The following is a 17,190-nucleotide window of genomic DNA, read 5'->3' on the forward strand; positions in this document are numbered from 1 at the left end:
TGGCTTCCCTCAACTTCTGCAGCTGTCTCCACTGCAGCCCCCAGAAGTCCCCCATGCTGACCAAACAAACCTGGGGTTGCAACCTCCATTCTTCCCTCTCTAGTGTTCCCGCCTCTGCCACCCCCAAATCTGGAATACTCTTGCCCCTCTTCCTTGCTATCAAGTCAAACCCATCCTGTTCAGGCTCCACAGAGCTGAAAGTGGTCATTTCCTTCTCTGACCCCCTTCTCTGTTTATTGTCCTCTGTGGTGCTCACAGGACACTGACAGCAGTAGTCACCAGTTTGGCACTGTTAACACATAACCCCAAGATCCAGAATAAAACCAAGGTCAATACTTTTAGAAATTTAAGGAAGGAGAACAAATCATTAATCAAACAAATCAAAGATCAACCTGAAAATGTCTTACAAAGAAATGGCAAAAAAATGTCAACGAGCTGTAATCAAAGTAAATTTTGTTCCCCCCATTAAGGAAAGTTTATTGATCAGGTCTATAAACCATCCTCTCCACGTGAAGCTCTAACAGCATTAACAAGGCCCACCTCTCTGTGAGTGATCTAGAAATTCTCTACAGATCAATACAGGTGTACAATCTTCTCAAGACACAGCCCATTTGGAATGTCTTATCAATCTTTAAAATTTCCAAATGACATTCTACTTAAAATGTATATTCATTTTTATTTAGACTCCTCCAAAGGCATAGAAAACGGAGAAGCATGTCGCAACAGAAACCATTTCTACCTCAAAAAGTACCTTAGCGTTCCTGACACAACTTTTGAGTTTGGGAGTTTTCTGTAAGTATTCACTGCAACTTTTACAGACTGACTTTTCCTATTTATTTGTTTTGAAGTCCTGTTTTGTCTGAAGTATCATCATGTATCTTTTTATTATCACTTTGACATATATGAAGCTTTGTAACTGACGATTTCAAGGAGAAATTGACCAAGCCAGTATCTCTAACATGCAATATCAAGGGAAAACATGACTAAGGCCATAGAGAACCTGGACTAAATTAATAAGCTTAACATAAAAAATGACCATGTACTAAATAAAGTCATAAAGCATCAACCATCAACAAATTCCAAATACCAACATTATATATAGATCATGTTCTCTGGACACAATGCAATCAAATTAGGAATCAACAATAAAAGAATATTTAAAAAAAAAATCAAGTGGGGCTGGCCCAGTGGCTCAGGCGGTTAGAGCTCCATGCTCCTAACTCCGAAGGCTGCCAGTTCGATTCCCACATGGGCCAGTGGGCTCTCAACCACAAGGTTGCCAGTTCAATTCCTCGACTCCCGCAAGGGATGGTGGGCTCTGACCCCTGCAACTAAGATTGAACACAGCACCTTGAGCTGAGCTGCCTCCCGGATCAGTTTGTTGGAGCGCACCCTCTCAACCACAAGGTTGCCGGTTTCGACTCCTGCAAGGGACGGTGGGCTGCGCCCCCTGCAACTAGAAAACGGCAACTGGACCTGGAGCTGAGCTGCGCCCTCCACAACTAAGACTGAAAGGACAACAACTTGAAGCTGAACGGCACCCTCCACAACTAAGATTGAAAGGACAACAACCTGACTTGGAAAAAAGTCCTGGAAGTACACACTGTTCCCCAATAATGTCCTGATCCCCTTCCCCAATAAAATCTTAAAAAAAAAAAAAAAAAAATCAAGTGGATCCTGGATTGTATATTGTATATAAACATACAGCTTTGATGATATTCCCAGAACAGTAACTACTGGGAAGCATGTTAATATAGTCTCTATGCTGTCTATTAGATGGCATTACTGTATACATACCAACTTTCTTCAGTGTACCTAATAGTACTGTGGTCATGTAGGAAGATGTCCGACCTAGTTCCCGTTTTTGCATATTTAGGAGTAAAGTATGATGTCTGCACCTTACTTTAAGAAGACTTCAGCAAAAAGATCATGAGAGAGAGATACAGAAGGGAAGGTGGGGAGATGGAGGGAAATAATTGCAAATGTGGCAAAATATGAACAACTGGTAAGTCAGGTGAATAACATACGGGTACTGATTATGCTACTGTGTCCAATACTCGGTAGGTTTTAAAAATTTCACAATAAAAAGTTAGGAGGGAAAAACTTCAAATCCACAAATTTGGAATTTGTACTTCTATTTTGAAGATGGGATAGAAATGAGTTTCATAACCATGAAATGTAGCTAAAATGGTGCGTGGGGTTGTACAGACGTAAAGCACACTTATTACCAATCAAGAAAGATGGAAACAAATCAAGGAAGTTGACTTCAACTCAAGAAGTTAGAGGAAAAAACAGTGAAGACCCAAGGAAGAAGAGAATTAAGGAAGAAAGAAGGAAAGAAATCATAAAGAAGAAATAAAAGATAGGAGCAGAAACAGAATAAAATAGAAAATGAACAAAAACAACATCTGAGCAATAAAACCAAAGCTGGTCCTTTGAAAGTATTAGTAAGAGGTCTCTAGCCCCACTGATTTTTTTTTTTTAAAAAAAGGGAGTAAACGTACAAATAAGATCAAATGTGAAGGAGAGCATAGTTACAGACACATTACAGTTTTGAAGTCCTAAGAGAAGTCTATCAATAACTTTATGTGAGTACAATTTGAAGTTAGGTAAACTTTAAAAATAGGTATTATCCAAACAGACTCAAGAAAAGATAGAAAAAAGGGATAAACCTTTAACCTATAGTATGTTTTAAAAAGGAAAGTGTAGTACAAACTGTCCCCTCCTCCCCAAAAAAACACACCTACCTAAATAATTTTATTTCAACTTGAAGAGAATAGAAAGGAAAAGGTACCTGACTTATTTTATGAAGTTAGTAAAACCTTGATGCCAAAATCAGGACACTACCGTGAAAGGTAATTATAGATAAAAATTTATTATCAATTGTATCAATAAAAAGACTGAAAAGAATGGGCTGCAGGTGTATCACTGTTGATTCACAGAACATTAAACCAGGGACAAGCCTTCTCTGGGTGATACCTTAAAACCAGTTATTAATACCTTTAACAGTAAAATGAAAAAAATTAAAACAAACTTCCCTCCTCAGACAGATACAAGACAAAATCAAAAGCCTGAAGGACACAAGGACAATAAACCAACTGGTTTCCCTGTGTGTGGCCTCTCATACTACCTGGAAAAGAAAATAATTTTCCTGTCACGATTTACTCTTCTACAATAGACATCTGTTACCTGGTATTTAATGATCTTTTAAGTTAACTGAAATGGCATACTTGAACATTCAAAGGGGACCTCCAGTTTAACACGGCAGATCAAACACATCCTATCTCTGCTTCTTCCCAAAGCACCTCTAAAATAACAGTAAAAGGAGAAGGGGATTAACTCACAATAACTAAGAGAAGGGAAGAGACGACAACATTTTGAAGCTAGAAAACAGATGTCCAGCTGACTCAGCCGACCAAAAAAGCTGAAAATCCTGGCAACAGTGGAGGGGTTCCAGAAACAAACAACTTCAAACTGAAGAATTACAGAAAGGCTCAGGAATCGGTGACCCCAGGTATCACTGAAAGAGGGTAGCCAGATGAACTGAAAACAGGAAAACACCACACTGAAAAGGGGGAACTAAGTGAAAGTCTACATGACACTCCCCAGAGCTCTCCTTAACTTGTGGCTCCTAAGATGCCAGCAGCCAGGCTTGAACCCTCCAGACAGGAGCTGACCATCAGTGATTTCTTTACTTTAAAGTATGAGCAGACATTCAAAAATCATGACATTTCAGATAAATGTCACAGAGAAAAAAAATAAAAACACACCAAAAAAGGAATTTGGAAGAAAAACAAAGGAAAAAGGAAAAGAAAAACAGAAAAAAAGGCATGAAGAAAACATAATGGGGGGAAAAAAACATATTCTCAGTGAGAAAATAGGAGCTATTATATAAAACATAAAATAGGATACTATTTTTAAAAGTCCTGAGGACAAAATAGACCTTTAAGATATGAAGTCTAACATCCGAATGAGTTCTAGAAAGTGAGAACAAAGAAGGGAAGAAAATCAAAGAACATTAAAAATATTTTTTCAAAACGGAAGGACATGAATTTCTAGATTGAAAAAGCCCAGTAAGTATCCAGAACAAAAGATGAAAGTGACCCATATGAAAGCATGTCACTGAAATTTCAGAGACTGAAAATGAAGAGAAAATCCTAAAAACTTTAAGGAAAAAAAAAAAAAAAAGCCGGATCACGAGATGAAACCAGAATTGCTTCAGTGGTAAGAATGGAACAATCTCTTCAAAATTCTTAGGACATTATTAATTACAACCTAGAATTCTGTACCATGGCAAAAATATTAATTAGGATAAAATGAAGATATTTTCATATACGCAAGCCTCAAAAAACATTAATTTCTCATGATCCTTTTAAAGAAAGCTCCTAGAGAATGTAAGCCATCAAAACATCCCCTTTGTAAGAAGTTAAGATTTCTCTAGGGAATTAAAAAACTGATCTTCCGCATATTAAGTCAACAGAGCAGCCATCAATGTCAGAAACACAATTTTACATGTGTTGCTGGACAACTGGTAAGAACTCATTAAGAAAGCAGAAGCATTTAAAACTGAAGGATTTCACTCTGAAGTTCCAAGAAGACCAACTTTGAAACTTTTGCGTTAGAAAAACGTTTGCTTTAATAAAGCCTGCCCATTTCTGAAGAAATGCACGCACCACATATACACCTTGATAAATCTGGGTCATTCATAGCAAAAGTGACATCAGCACAGTATTCTACCAGCTAAACACGACTGCGCTAGTTAATGAAAAACTTGACATCCCACGAGTTCACTACAGGTTTTTTACCTTTAAGAAGTCACACATCCGGGGAATGCTACTCTGTAAATAAAACTTGCCTATTGTTTTGCAAGTCATAATGTCTTCTTTTGCTTACTTTTCACTAATTAACCTTATTTTAGAGTGATTACCTAAGAAAATTTAGATGTGAGGATAAAGTTCTTTTATTTTCACCCAAAGTGCCAGCATATTCCAACTGCTGATTTGTTTTTGTCCCTAACTTCCATCGCAACAAAATCACAAGCCTTTTATTCACCGCCAGAGTTGTAATCACCTAAAAGTTCTCTAAATCCTCCTAAAAAACAATACCACTTCTGATTTTTGAAAATGTTATTTTCTTATATTGGTTTTCATACTGTGAATGGCCCCAAAACTTTACCCACAAGTTAAGACTGTGGTGTTTGGAAAACAATAAAAACAAATTCATGAAAAACCAGCTTAAAACCATGCTTTTAGAAGAACACCTCACAGTCTAAATAACTATGCCTTACAAATGTAAGGAATGTAAATAACCCAGGACAGGGCTTTTCTGTCATTTGCTTTGTGTACAGGGTGCATGAACACAATCTGAGAGTTTGGATCCAATGTATCGCTTCTTTTCACATGAGCATTATATCCCTTTATCACTGCCTATCAGCAATGTAAGTAAGACTCCTGTGAAAGTCAAAGTTAACATCTACTAAAAAAGTAGCGGAATAGGTGAGGCATTAGCTTAGACGCAGCCCAGCAGCGATTCCAGAGTAAGCAGGCGAAGGGTGACGAGCGGCCACACACCACTGGCGAGACCCCTGAACACTTTCTGCGTCCTGTACTCACGCTACAAGGAATTAATTTGTTATTTCCTACTCTCACCAATGACCTTCCCGGCCCCTCGTGTTCTAGTTCCTTATCGCCACCTCCCCACACCCCATTAACCCCATACCAGAAAGAAAAAGTATGTACGCACCTTAAAATCTGTATTATTGATATATTCAAATACCAAAGCTGGTGTCTTTGACTGCAAGAGAGAATATGAACGCTTATTAAATATTCAAACAACAAGCACAATTTGCTTCTCAAGTCCCCCACTGAGATGAAAAAGATTCACTCAACAGGGAGAGACTATTCATAAAGTATCCCTTTCAACTTTTATGTCTGGAATTTGCTTCAAAATAACGGGATGGTGGGCAGTGGGGAAGAGGGTGGGGTACAGATGAAGCAAAGCTGGCGTGAGAGGATGAACTGCTCGGATGGGTGCTGCGTGCAGGGAGGTTCTCACACTCGTCACTTTATGTTTGTAAATGGTTAAAAGTTTTCATAATATTTTGTCAGATGCTCTCAGATGTCCTCTCTGACCAACCTATCCGTGGGCCTGACACATTATGTGAAGATTTATACTCTGCAATGTTCCAGTCTGCAAACTACAAAAGGAGCTACATGTTTTCATCTTGGTTTAGCAAGCAGATGCATTTTACAGAGTTATCATAGGTCCTGGGAATCTAGCAAAGATCTTTTCAGGATCAAAAAGGAAAATATCTACGATTATCAGTAAGCTATAATGGGAAATTATTGCCTTGGCTAGAAGCCATTACAGAATGTCTCACTTTATAAAGTGGATGTGTTCCCCCAAAATCATATATAATCAAGTATTCTTAAACCACTCTGATCTTTAATGCAACAAGCACGAAACAGTCAAGATGTCCTTATTGTAAATACAGATTTTCAAATGTCAAGTTTATGTGAGGTAAAATCATGCTAATTGGTAGTAATAAACTTTCAAAATTGGGAGCAAAGCGGAGGCTTAAGAGGGTTATAGAAAGAAAAAATCATGTTGGGAATCTTTGCAGCTGGGAAGTTTTGCTGAAGGAAGCAGAACGTTACTTAGTAAATGGGCCCCAGTGATGCACAGAGGTCTTGGCCAGGACAAGCAGGTGTCCTGGTCAGAGGGCTTCTCACTGGACCAAAGGTGAAAGGGTTTCATCAAAACTACCAGATCTCTTTACAGGTTGGGAGCAGCACTGTTCCTCTACAAGTCAGGGGATGGGGGTTCCCTGTTGGTTTTCCTACACTTCAACTTATTTGTTACATATCATGCTTTTGTTACACACATGCTTTAAGTAACAAATTACAAAAACAGTAATTTGTTTTTACTATTTTTTTGACAAGACAGCTATTACTAAGTTCTGTTAGTCATTGTAAAATCAATCTCAGTGGATCAGACTGGTGTATATTTTTAACGCCAATTAGAATCTACCGTGTTTCCCCGAAAATAAGACCTAGCTGGACCATCAGCTCTAATGCGTGTTTTGGAGCAAAAATTAATATAAGACCCAGTCTTATATAATATCTGGTATAATATAATATAATAAAATATAAATGCCGGGTCTTATATTAATTTTTGCTCCAAAAGATGCATTAGAGCTGATGGTCCAGCTAGGTCTTATTTTCGGGGAAACACAGTAACATATAACCATCTTTCCTTTTCAGCCTTGTCAGGTGAAAAAAACCAAACTTTCCTTATTCATCAGTTCAACAACACTGTAATCTGGGGCAAATGACGTAAGCTCCGTAGACTTCCATTTTCTCATCTGGACAGTGTGACACTGTGGACCCACTGGATGATGATAAATGATGTGATCCCGTGAAGCACACAAGGTGCTCAGTGTGTTAGCGATCACATTATTGCGAGGATGTCTTTAGCAGACAGAAGGAAAGACCTACTTCTTAAATAAATAGCTATCATTTTGAGAACAAGGAAATACTTGAGGTACAAAAGGTGAAGAACAGAAATGGAATAGGAAGTGGTATAAAAGTATTACAAAAAAACCTCAGCTAATCATAAACACTTAAGGTTAAGTTACTCCCCAGGAAGAGGAAAAAAGTTTAACAGCATATCTAAAATGGATAAAAATTAAGCATTTTAACAGAAACATTTCAGTTACATCTGCATATACAATGTGATCCCTAATGATGGACGCTGCATTAAAGACGAGTATGAGAAACACCAAGGCTGCTTCCTCCAAGGTCGGCAATCTCTGCCAGATGTCCTTATGGAGGTATTTGGTATTTCCTTCTCCTATAAACCCAGATTTTCAAATGTCAGACTTACTTAAGTGAGGTAAAATAATGCTAATTGGTAGTAATGAGCTTCAAAATTGGGAGAAGAGCAGGGGGTTAAAGGAAATATTTAGCAAATGTTTGTGAGGCTGAAACAAAATAATGAGGTAATAAACGTGGAGCAGGGAATTTTTCTATATACATTTTTAGGTCCCACAGAAGTGGTGGTGGCTATTTGCTCATTGGGCCACTATGTTTTCTGGTCTGCAAAATCATTCAGTAGGACGGACAAACACACTCATCCTCACTACATACCATTTCTCATGATTTTAGGCTCTGTGTCACACACACACACTCTCTCTCCCGCAACCGTCAGGCACCTACCACAGGGTCCTTCACAGTGTCAATCAGCTTAATGATATTTGTTCCACCACGAAGGTTCTCCAGAATCTTAACCTCCCGCTTTATCTTCTTTTTCTTCACTGGCTTAAATACACAAGAGTAATCAGAAGTGAGACTCCCTTTAAAGTTCATCAATAAAACTTGAAAATGATTTTAGCCAATCAAATAGATATTGCACTATATTGTACACCATGTAATGTTCAAGAGCATGCTAAAATTAGAAGACAAAAAAATTGAGATAAAATGGACCTGCCCTGTAAGAATTTATAAGATTAAGTTAAATAATTTACAGACTTAAGAGTTTATGTGTCACATTTTTAAGTAGCTACATTTAGGCACTTACAAATTTTGAACACCCGTGTCATACTTTAAAAATAAAATGCTTACTGGTAACTGCCAAATGGAAAATGCTATAGCTCTGAACAGCTGTATATCAAACACCCACAAATGGAAAAACGTCAACAAAATGGTGAGACACCTGCTCTTCCAACGAGTTACACATGTAACTTTGCCTCCTTCCAGGAGTGGAGACCAGTTCCCTGACATCAAGTTACAAACTTGTTTCCCAGCTGCTGGCTCCCATTTCCTGTCGCCACTCCCATTTCCTTAATATCTAGAATCTGAAATCGGGAACAGAGCCAGCAAAACTTCCCAACAGATCCCATTCCATCTAAAGAAAGAGATGACAGATCAGAAAAGCAGAAAACCGATTTCTGATTCCACGGTGATTGAAAACCCCTGCTACCTGCTAACCTTTCAATCTGCTGGACAGGAAAATTAAAGACCTTAATCGGAAATACATTACATGTATCATTTCTTACCTTAAATGGGCTACAGAGTTGGAGGAAAAATAAGCACATCACAATCAATTATGTTTTATAGAGCACTCAGCAGTCACTGGCACATAGTAAGCACTCAATAAATGTTAGCTTTATTATTTTCAAAGTTTTGCTTAGTAATAAATCGTAGTTCATCCTCAGAAAATTCTTACGCAATAGAGTCAGCCAAGTGGAGCTATTTGCCCAAGGTCACAGCTAACAGTAAAGGGGGGCAGGTATCATCAAATCTAGACAGTCTGACTCTGCAGGCCTCACTCCTAGCCACCATGCTTTCATTCCCCACGTATGGCTATGTAACTAACATAACTAAGGAAAAGGAGTATCCCATCACCGAGACGCTGTTAAAATAGCACTGGCAAAGAGGGGCCAGTGGCTATTGCCATGAAACAAGATTTAAAAAGCCTGTGTATGTGTACGTGGTAGTGGAGAGTGTGTGTGTGTGTAGGGGGGCGGGGGGAATGTAACATACACACGCCAGAGAAACCTTCAGCTGTTGCTGGTCACTAAGCTACAGCTCTGAGCACACAAAACAAAACAGACAGGGAGAAGATTATGAAACGCAGAGCACCTGCACCACCTGTAACAAGGCGCACAACCCCGAGACTGGAGTCTAGCTGCATCCTTCCGAGCCAGCTGCCGACGACCATGCCCACTCCACTGTCAGGGTTCCCAGTGCAGCAGAACTGGCTACTGTGTCTCTTCCCCATCTCCACTTAGGAATCTTACTCCTTATTCCCTTTTTCATAATTAGGGAGCTCAATACATGAAGCACTCAAACATGAAGTACAACTCGATCAAAAAATAGCCAGAGAAGGACATTCTTCAAAATAAGTAGCCTGTACACTTCAAAAATGTCAGTGTCATGAAACACACACACAATGAACAACTGCCCCAGATTACAAAGATAAGACAACTGAATGTAACACATGATTTGGGATTTTCTTTTACATAAAGAACATTGTAAGAACAACTGGGAAACGCAAATGGGGACTACAGATTACCTAATGCCATGTTTTCCCGAAAACAAGACCTACCCGGAAAAGAAGCCCTAGCATGATTTTTCAGGAGGACATCATCCCCTGAACATAAACCCTAATGCGTCTTTTGGAGCAAAAATTAGTATAAGACCTGGTTTTATTTTCGGGGAAACATGGTAGCATTATAGCAATGTTAATTTCTGAATTTTGATCATGGCACTGTGGGATTATGTAAGAAATTGTCCTTGCTTTTAGGAAATACACATTAAAGTAGGGATGACTGCAATTTACTCTCAAGCACTTCAAAAAAAACATAAAATAAATGTAATTGTATACGTATATATATATATACACAATATGTGCATACGTTTGAAAAAATCAGAGAGAAGGATAAATCAAATGTTAACATTTGAGAAATCTGGGTGAAAGATATATGGGGATTCTTACAACTTTTCTAAGTCTGAAATTATGTCCAAAAGTTCAAAGAAAAATTAAAGCTGGCGGCCGTATCTATAAATTCAGCCAATGCTACCAGCATATTCAACATAAGAAAATTCTAGAGCTGCCATCCCTACTAGAAAGCAGTTATAGATCTGTGGAAGTGGTAACAGAGATAAAAATAAAAAAATAAAATCACCACCACAGCCAGAAGCGTGGACACACCCCAAGCCCTCCTCTCCTCCTAACAGTGAATTAGAGCAGGGGTACCCCATTAAACAAGGTGCTTTTATGACAATGCCCCATGTGAAGCTTTGCTTTGCTCTCCTGTCATTTAGCAATAGGTCAGGCAGGCACACTATTCCTGGACAACCCAGTAAAGATTAAGCTTTCTCTCATTATGTCTAAAGGTAACTTACAGAGCAAGTGAAGCACATTTTGCTGCTCAACTGTCACCTATCCAACAACTTCCCAAACAAGAGATTGGGGACAGCAGGGCAACTGAAGTGGCACAATGGAGTCACGCAGCAGCTGGAGTCCTAGCGTGCTAACAAAAAACCAAGAGACTGTACAAAAGGAAAGTGACCGACAGCCCGGGACATGCCCCTCCAAAGCATGGGCACCTATTCGCTACAGGAACCAGGCGACAGGTAAACTCCCTTTAGCCTCAACGTATTCCTCTGAACGTGGGAAGCTAAAAAGCCAATGAGCTCCCGTGGAGTGAAAGAGATCACTTTAATTCTACAAACAGAACTGGAGACAAAAAGTCAAGATTTATAACTCCCTTGCAATCTGAGGAAAACTTCGTGAATTTTACAGAAACAAGGATGCTATGACCCTCTAGCCCAATTTTGCACTCACCCACCACCATTAACACAAAGTGGAGAAAATACATACATTTCCATGACAATCTCATAATTTCATCTCACATGCTACAGAAGTCTAGACAACTGAAGGTTCATTTATTACAACTCAGAGATTATCTGTTTGAAAGATTCGAACTGAATCAGCTTATTTTCCAAACCCCCCCAAAAAAAGTTGTGTTTTTTTTTTAACTCCAAGTCTAGTAGAGAAAATGGCAAAAAGCTAAAAAACAGTAATTAGGTATTAAATCAAGTTTCAAAATAAATAAATTTGGACACACCTGGAGAGAATATTTAAAGGGAAAAAACTCATTTTTAATTTTCGGTGCATAAGCTCTGAAACCAAAGAAAGAAAAAAAGAAGAGGGAATGAGAGAGAGAAGGGGGGAAGGAAGGGAGGGAGGAAAGGAAGAAGGAAGGGAGGGAGGAAAGGAAGAAGGAAGGGAGGGAGGGAGGGAGGGAGGAAGAGAGGAAGGAAGGGAGGGAGGGAGGGAGGGAGGGAGATCTTTTCAGAAGGTTTCTGCCTACAAGGTGAAGAATCCCAGCTATTCAGGAGAACCTTGTTCAACGTAATCCAAGAGTAGGGTACATTTTCTCTTTCCCTATTTACCAACACTTACAAATTTTAAAACAAAAGACAAATTTAGAGATGGGATGCGTGGAAAGACAAAAGCTGATAGTAATCTGAGCCACTTTTTAAAAAGCCAGATCTAAGAATGATTTCAACTACTGGCCTTTAATTATGACTGAATATATAAACTAACATCTACCAAAGGGATAAGAACTATGACCCCAATAAACCTCAGCAACTATTAACAGGAAAGTCCCATTTTAATTTCTTTTCATTTCAAATGAATGGATAAATTCAAGACTGGCAGGACTATAGCTCAGATCTTTCAAATCTGGGTTTACTTTTATTCCACAACCAAAGCAAAAATTGCCCCACTAAGATAAATTTCATCATCTGCAATAAATAACTACCTGGAACACTGGCTGCCAGGAATGTAGGATAAAGTAAGGAAGACAGTTCAGCCTGGATGATGGCATTTATTATTTTGGTAGTATCTCTAAATTCTGTGTTTCCCCGAAAATAAGACCCAGCCGGACAATCAGCTCTAATGCATCTTTTGGAGCAAAAATTAATATAAGACCAAGTCTTATTTTGTTATAAGACGGGGTTTTATATCAATGTTTGCTCCAAAAGATGCATTAGAGCTGATTGTCCGGCTGGGTCTTATTTTTGGGGAAATAGGGTTCCACTGGAACTGACCTAAATATAAACATTATCCGAGCAATGTTCTTTTTTCACAGCAATTTTTCCCTTAATCTTTCAAGTCTCATCTTTCCAATTACATTATCAGCTTCTTAAGGGTAACTTTATTCTCAGGATTTAAAAGTTTTTTTGAAATATGAAAAGGTGAGGCACACAGCAGGCCTTTTGAAACTCATCGAGAGAATGGTACCATCCTTTTTTTCTACTATCAGTTCTGTCCCCTAAAATCATTCACTTGGCCTAATTGAAATACTGTTATCATAACTGTGTTTTATTGCTTTCTAAGTGCCAGGCAGTTTTAAGCACATTTTAATCTACATGTAATAGTACTCTGAGATGAGTATTTTTAATGCGGTTTTACAGGACACTGAGGCACAGTTTAAATAATTGCTCAAGATCACAGAGCTTCTAAGTACTGGAATTAATGTCTGGCCCAGGCCGTCTATTTTCCATGCCATACTCTCCCAGGAAAGAAAACCGCTTTGTAGATTACTAAAACACTTCCTCTATCTATACCTCATTTCATTCTCCCAACAACGCTGTGAGTTAAACAAGAAAGGTAACACATACACCCATTTTAGAGATGGGAACACAGTCAAGTGGCTATAAATGAAGCTATTTCTAGATTCCAAGTCTTCTGCCCTCCACTTACAGCACTTCTTCCACACCCTGATTATGAGATGGCAGATCCGAAAGTTAGGCTCTAGAAGCTATGTAGATAGCCATGCTCTCCACATGAAAACAGGTACTTCATATCAAGATATTCTTTTCACACATAGTTCACTCTCCAAAAAAACTCCAATATATTAAAGGGATAAAACTGCTAACCAAAAACATCTGGCAGGTGATCATGATGAGACTTGGAGGAACTGTATAGGTTAAAAAAGTAGAAAAACCACCCGTTGTTAAAGCTTCAAACCAAGAAAACAAAGTAACATTTCACTTATGCATTAAGCATGGGGCTGTGGATACAAATCAGAGAACCTGTCATACAGCTCTCCCGGTATTCATCTATTCCACACTTCAACTAGCAACCCACCAAAGTCAAGAATTTCCTTACAGAAGAACAGCTCCCAAACCCACTAGAAACAAATTGATTTGACTTCTTGTGAGTGATCAGCTATCCTCCCAGTACATCAAGAAGGTAAATATCCAGCCAATGTCCTAACTTGGCCCCTCATGCTCACGACTCCATGACAGGAATAGAGGGTCCTCAACCTCGTGCTTTCACCCCGACCACGTGATTCTGAGCAAACCACATGCTTTCTCTGGGTCTTGCTTTTTAAAATATGGGATTGCTCTTAACTTCTATACAGGAAATAATTTAAAGGATCTCAAGGACCCCTAGAAGGGCTAAAATGCACACACAGCTGGCACTCACAAAATGCTACCAATTGTCCAAAATGGCCAAATGCTTTTATCTCTATGTACACCTTCCTAAGAGGTACTACAAAGGAACTGAAAAATTGATTTTTCAGAATCAAAAGATGAAACTTTAGGCACTAAAGTGGCTTTCCGCCCTGCTGTATTAACCCTTACCATCCCCCCTCATTTCCCTCTTTACTCATCAAAACAACTTCTGTCAAAAAAGATACAACCAATCACCCTACTGACTGGTCAAGTTTTCTTTTAAGATTTCAGCCTTTGAAGTTCACTTGACAGTAAAACTTTGCTCACCCATTTCTAAATTCCTAAAACCTCTTAATAACCAATATGTTATCATCAATAAAATACTTAGAAATCTAATGATGTAAATTAAATGATATAAAAAAATTGCTCTGTGGTCATTCATCAACTCACCACTCTCATATATTGGAAAGGATTGACTGGAAATGTTATTGATGAAAAAGGAAGGCAGCTCCTGTCCTCAAGGAATGTACCTTCCATCTCGGTTGCTATGTGCACATTAATACATAAGTTCCTTCCTGCAGTTGAAATATAGTACATAAAGAGGAAGCTTCTTCCAGATTCCTCCAAATCATGAGCAGCTAGTACTCTGTTAAGGACCTAATTCCCTATGACCAAATAGCACAACAGCGGATATTAGTCATAATTTCAAAATATAGGAATAGAGGAGCACAACTTTGGATAAAGACCCTGTTTGTTTGTTTGTTTTTAATATTTTAAATCTACTTTAATCCAGCCTGTCAGAATAAGAAAACCACAATGATACCATTAGGAGTTTCTTACTCCATCCTTCAGACAGAATGCAATCTGGATAGAAATGCCACAGGGCTTTGAAAAACAGAGAAGTGAGTATAGTTCTCACCAGTGGAAACAGGTCGTTCAGGCTGCACCCTGGAAAGAACTTGCATCAAAAAGAAACAAAAAACACTTTTGGTGCTCATTAACTAGAGCACCAAAGCGGCCTCCCAAGTCTTATTCCAGAACACTGGAACTTACTCTGTGCTCGATGTTAAGACTTTACAATCCAATGCTAAAATGAGCAGTAAGAGACAGAAGAAAATAAGAAACAGGCTTTCTGGCCAAGGGTCATTCCAACATGGTGATGTTAGATGAGGCTCTTTGTGCTTAGGTTTTTTGTCCATAAAAATAACTTTAAGCTTCCATATTGGGTTCCCTAAATACATCCTGAGAATCTCTATAACAGGGGGAAAAAAACTACCCGGCAACTGACGTCATAAAGTTCTCTAGAAGAATGACTGAAGAGCAATGTGACACTTTCCTAAATGAATGTACTGTTACTTACGTGTACACCTGGACACTGTTCCTTTCAAAAAAGACCACAGGAAATTGCATGTATTCTAAAAACTTTAGACAATTTTCCGGATTTGCTTTAGAGTAAGCAGTTCATTCTTCTGAATGCACAGCAACAGAATACAGATATTTCTAATTTCATTTATGCCTTGCTTACTTCCTAGAAAGATTTTAAGCAGCTTATACTAAAAACATTTACACTAATGTACAAAGGAAAAAAATTGTATGATTTCCCCAGGTGGCCTCTCTGAAAGGAACATTTCTTTAAATATTTACATTTGTAAAGACCATGTGACTTTGTAAGTACCATTCATATTTAGGGAAGAGGGGAGTCAAACACCACATCTTCAACATCAGTTTCTCACTTCTTACCCCCCGTGTTTCTGACAGTACGAAGAACTTATTTCTCTCTATTGCAACTCTGCTTCTTCATCACTAGGCTTGGATGGTACTAAGAGTTGATCAGTTTTCTAAAAGGTGATTTTTCAGACAGTATAAGCTTGACCTCTCATATTAAACAGGGACACAGCTACCCTAACTCCATCCTTCAGACACAAAGTGTTTCAACCCCAAATTCTTATTCACAGAAAATTCTGTAAAATGGCCACATTGGAAATCTTGTACCTGTAGAAGTGCTTAGATTACTCTTTGGTCTTCTCAATATTTCATAAATTACATGCACACATATTAAATGATCTGGCAATGCTGAGGACACTTCACAGATTCTAATAATTACTTTTTAGGACAACCTATAAAATATGGTTAAAGCTACACAATCAGTTACCTGAGGAAAATTTAGCCAACTCTTCACGCTCATTAAGATCATGTCTTCAAAAAAAGAAAAAAGAGATCGTATCTTCATCTAAGAGACGACAAAAGGTCCAACATGCTACTCGACCAAACACTAAGACTGTTTTATTCCAATTATTATTTCAGCAGTGAAAAGTGCACTCATCTACTGCTCCCAATTTCACTTCTACTGGCTGATAATCAACAATGAACCTTCTGGCACTAGTGGCTCACTACACCTACCCACCTGAAACTTCTGTTGCCAAAGAAGAAGAAACAAGTGATTATCCACTGAGATGTTTCCCTCTACTCAGGCTGCAAACTCATCTTTGGAGCAGCTCCCATTTTTTCCAACATTCCTTCTGGGATAACTAAGGGCACCAAGAGTAACCAAATAGTGCTCAAGGAGCCCTTGGAATGATGGATCTTCATGGAAAGGCTATTCTTTCTTCTGAACACCTACTTACTTTGTAACAAGTGGAGCCCCCTCAGAATATTCACTTTGGGAGCTGTAATTATTAGATTAGTGCAAAATTGCGGTTTTTGCAAGTATTTGTAACCTTTTAAATCGCAATTACTTTTGCACCAACCTAATACATTTCCAACAAGGATGCTGCCGAGCGATCCTGCCTCAATTTGAAACAGGTCCGCGTATTTTCTTGAAAGTTCACAGGAAAATAGGGTGGGAGGAGTAGTGGGGGTACATCAGACAGAAGATACGTAAAATGGGAGCTTGAATTGCTCATTCTAGAATGTGGCTGGGGTAATTTGTATCCTTCTGACCTGTGGAGGGGGTAAAAAATGTAATGCCACTCGTAAGACACTCACCTTGAGAATTTTTACCACCACTCTCTCATTGTTGGTGATGTTAATGGCCTCAAACACTTCACTATACTTCCCCCGACCAAGTTTTCGAACCAGTTGGTAATCTTCTTGATTACTGTAAAAGGCAAGAGAGAAACATCAATGCCAGGAGTTGGGATTAACCAAGCCTATGCTCACTCTACATCCCCATCCAGCTACTTCTATAAACCAAGCACTTGGACATGTGTATCCATCA

General features: G+C 38.7%; 1 protein-coding gene across 5 annotated transcripts in view; it reads right to left on the reverse strand.

The window, feature by feature from the left end:
- Positions 1 to 17,190, reverse strand: part of CSNK2A2 (casein kinase 2 alpha 2) — a 35,529-nt gene that overhangs the window by 17,222 nt on the left and 1,117 nt on the right. For all 5 annotated transcript variants that reach the window (XM_033127431.1, XM_033127435.1, XM_033127432.1 and 2 more), the window contains exons 2-4: positions 16,959 to 17,070; positions 8,217 to 8,318; positions 5,743 to 5,793 (exon numbers count right to left, since the gene is read on the reverse strand). In XM_033127431.1, coding sequence (XP_032983322.1) covers positions 5,743 to 5,793; positions 8,217 to 8,318; positions 16,959 to 17,070 — 265 coding nt within the window. The remainder of the gene's footprint in view (positions 1 to 5,742; positions 5,794 to 8,216; positions 8,319 to 16,958; positions 17,071 to 17,190) is intronic.

This window comes from Rhinolophus ferrumequinum, chromosome 15, assembly GCF_004115265.2.
Source record: "Rhinolophus ferrumequinum isolate MPI-CBG mRhiFer1 chromosome 15, mRhiFer1_v1.p, whole genome shotgun sequence".
NCBI lineage: Eukaryota > Metazoa > Chordata > Mammalia > Chiroptera > Rhinolophidae > Rhinolophus > Rhinolophus ferrumequinum.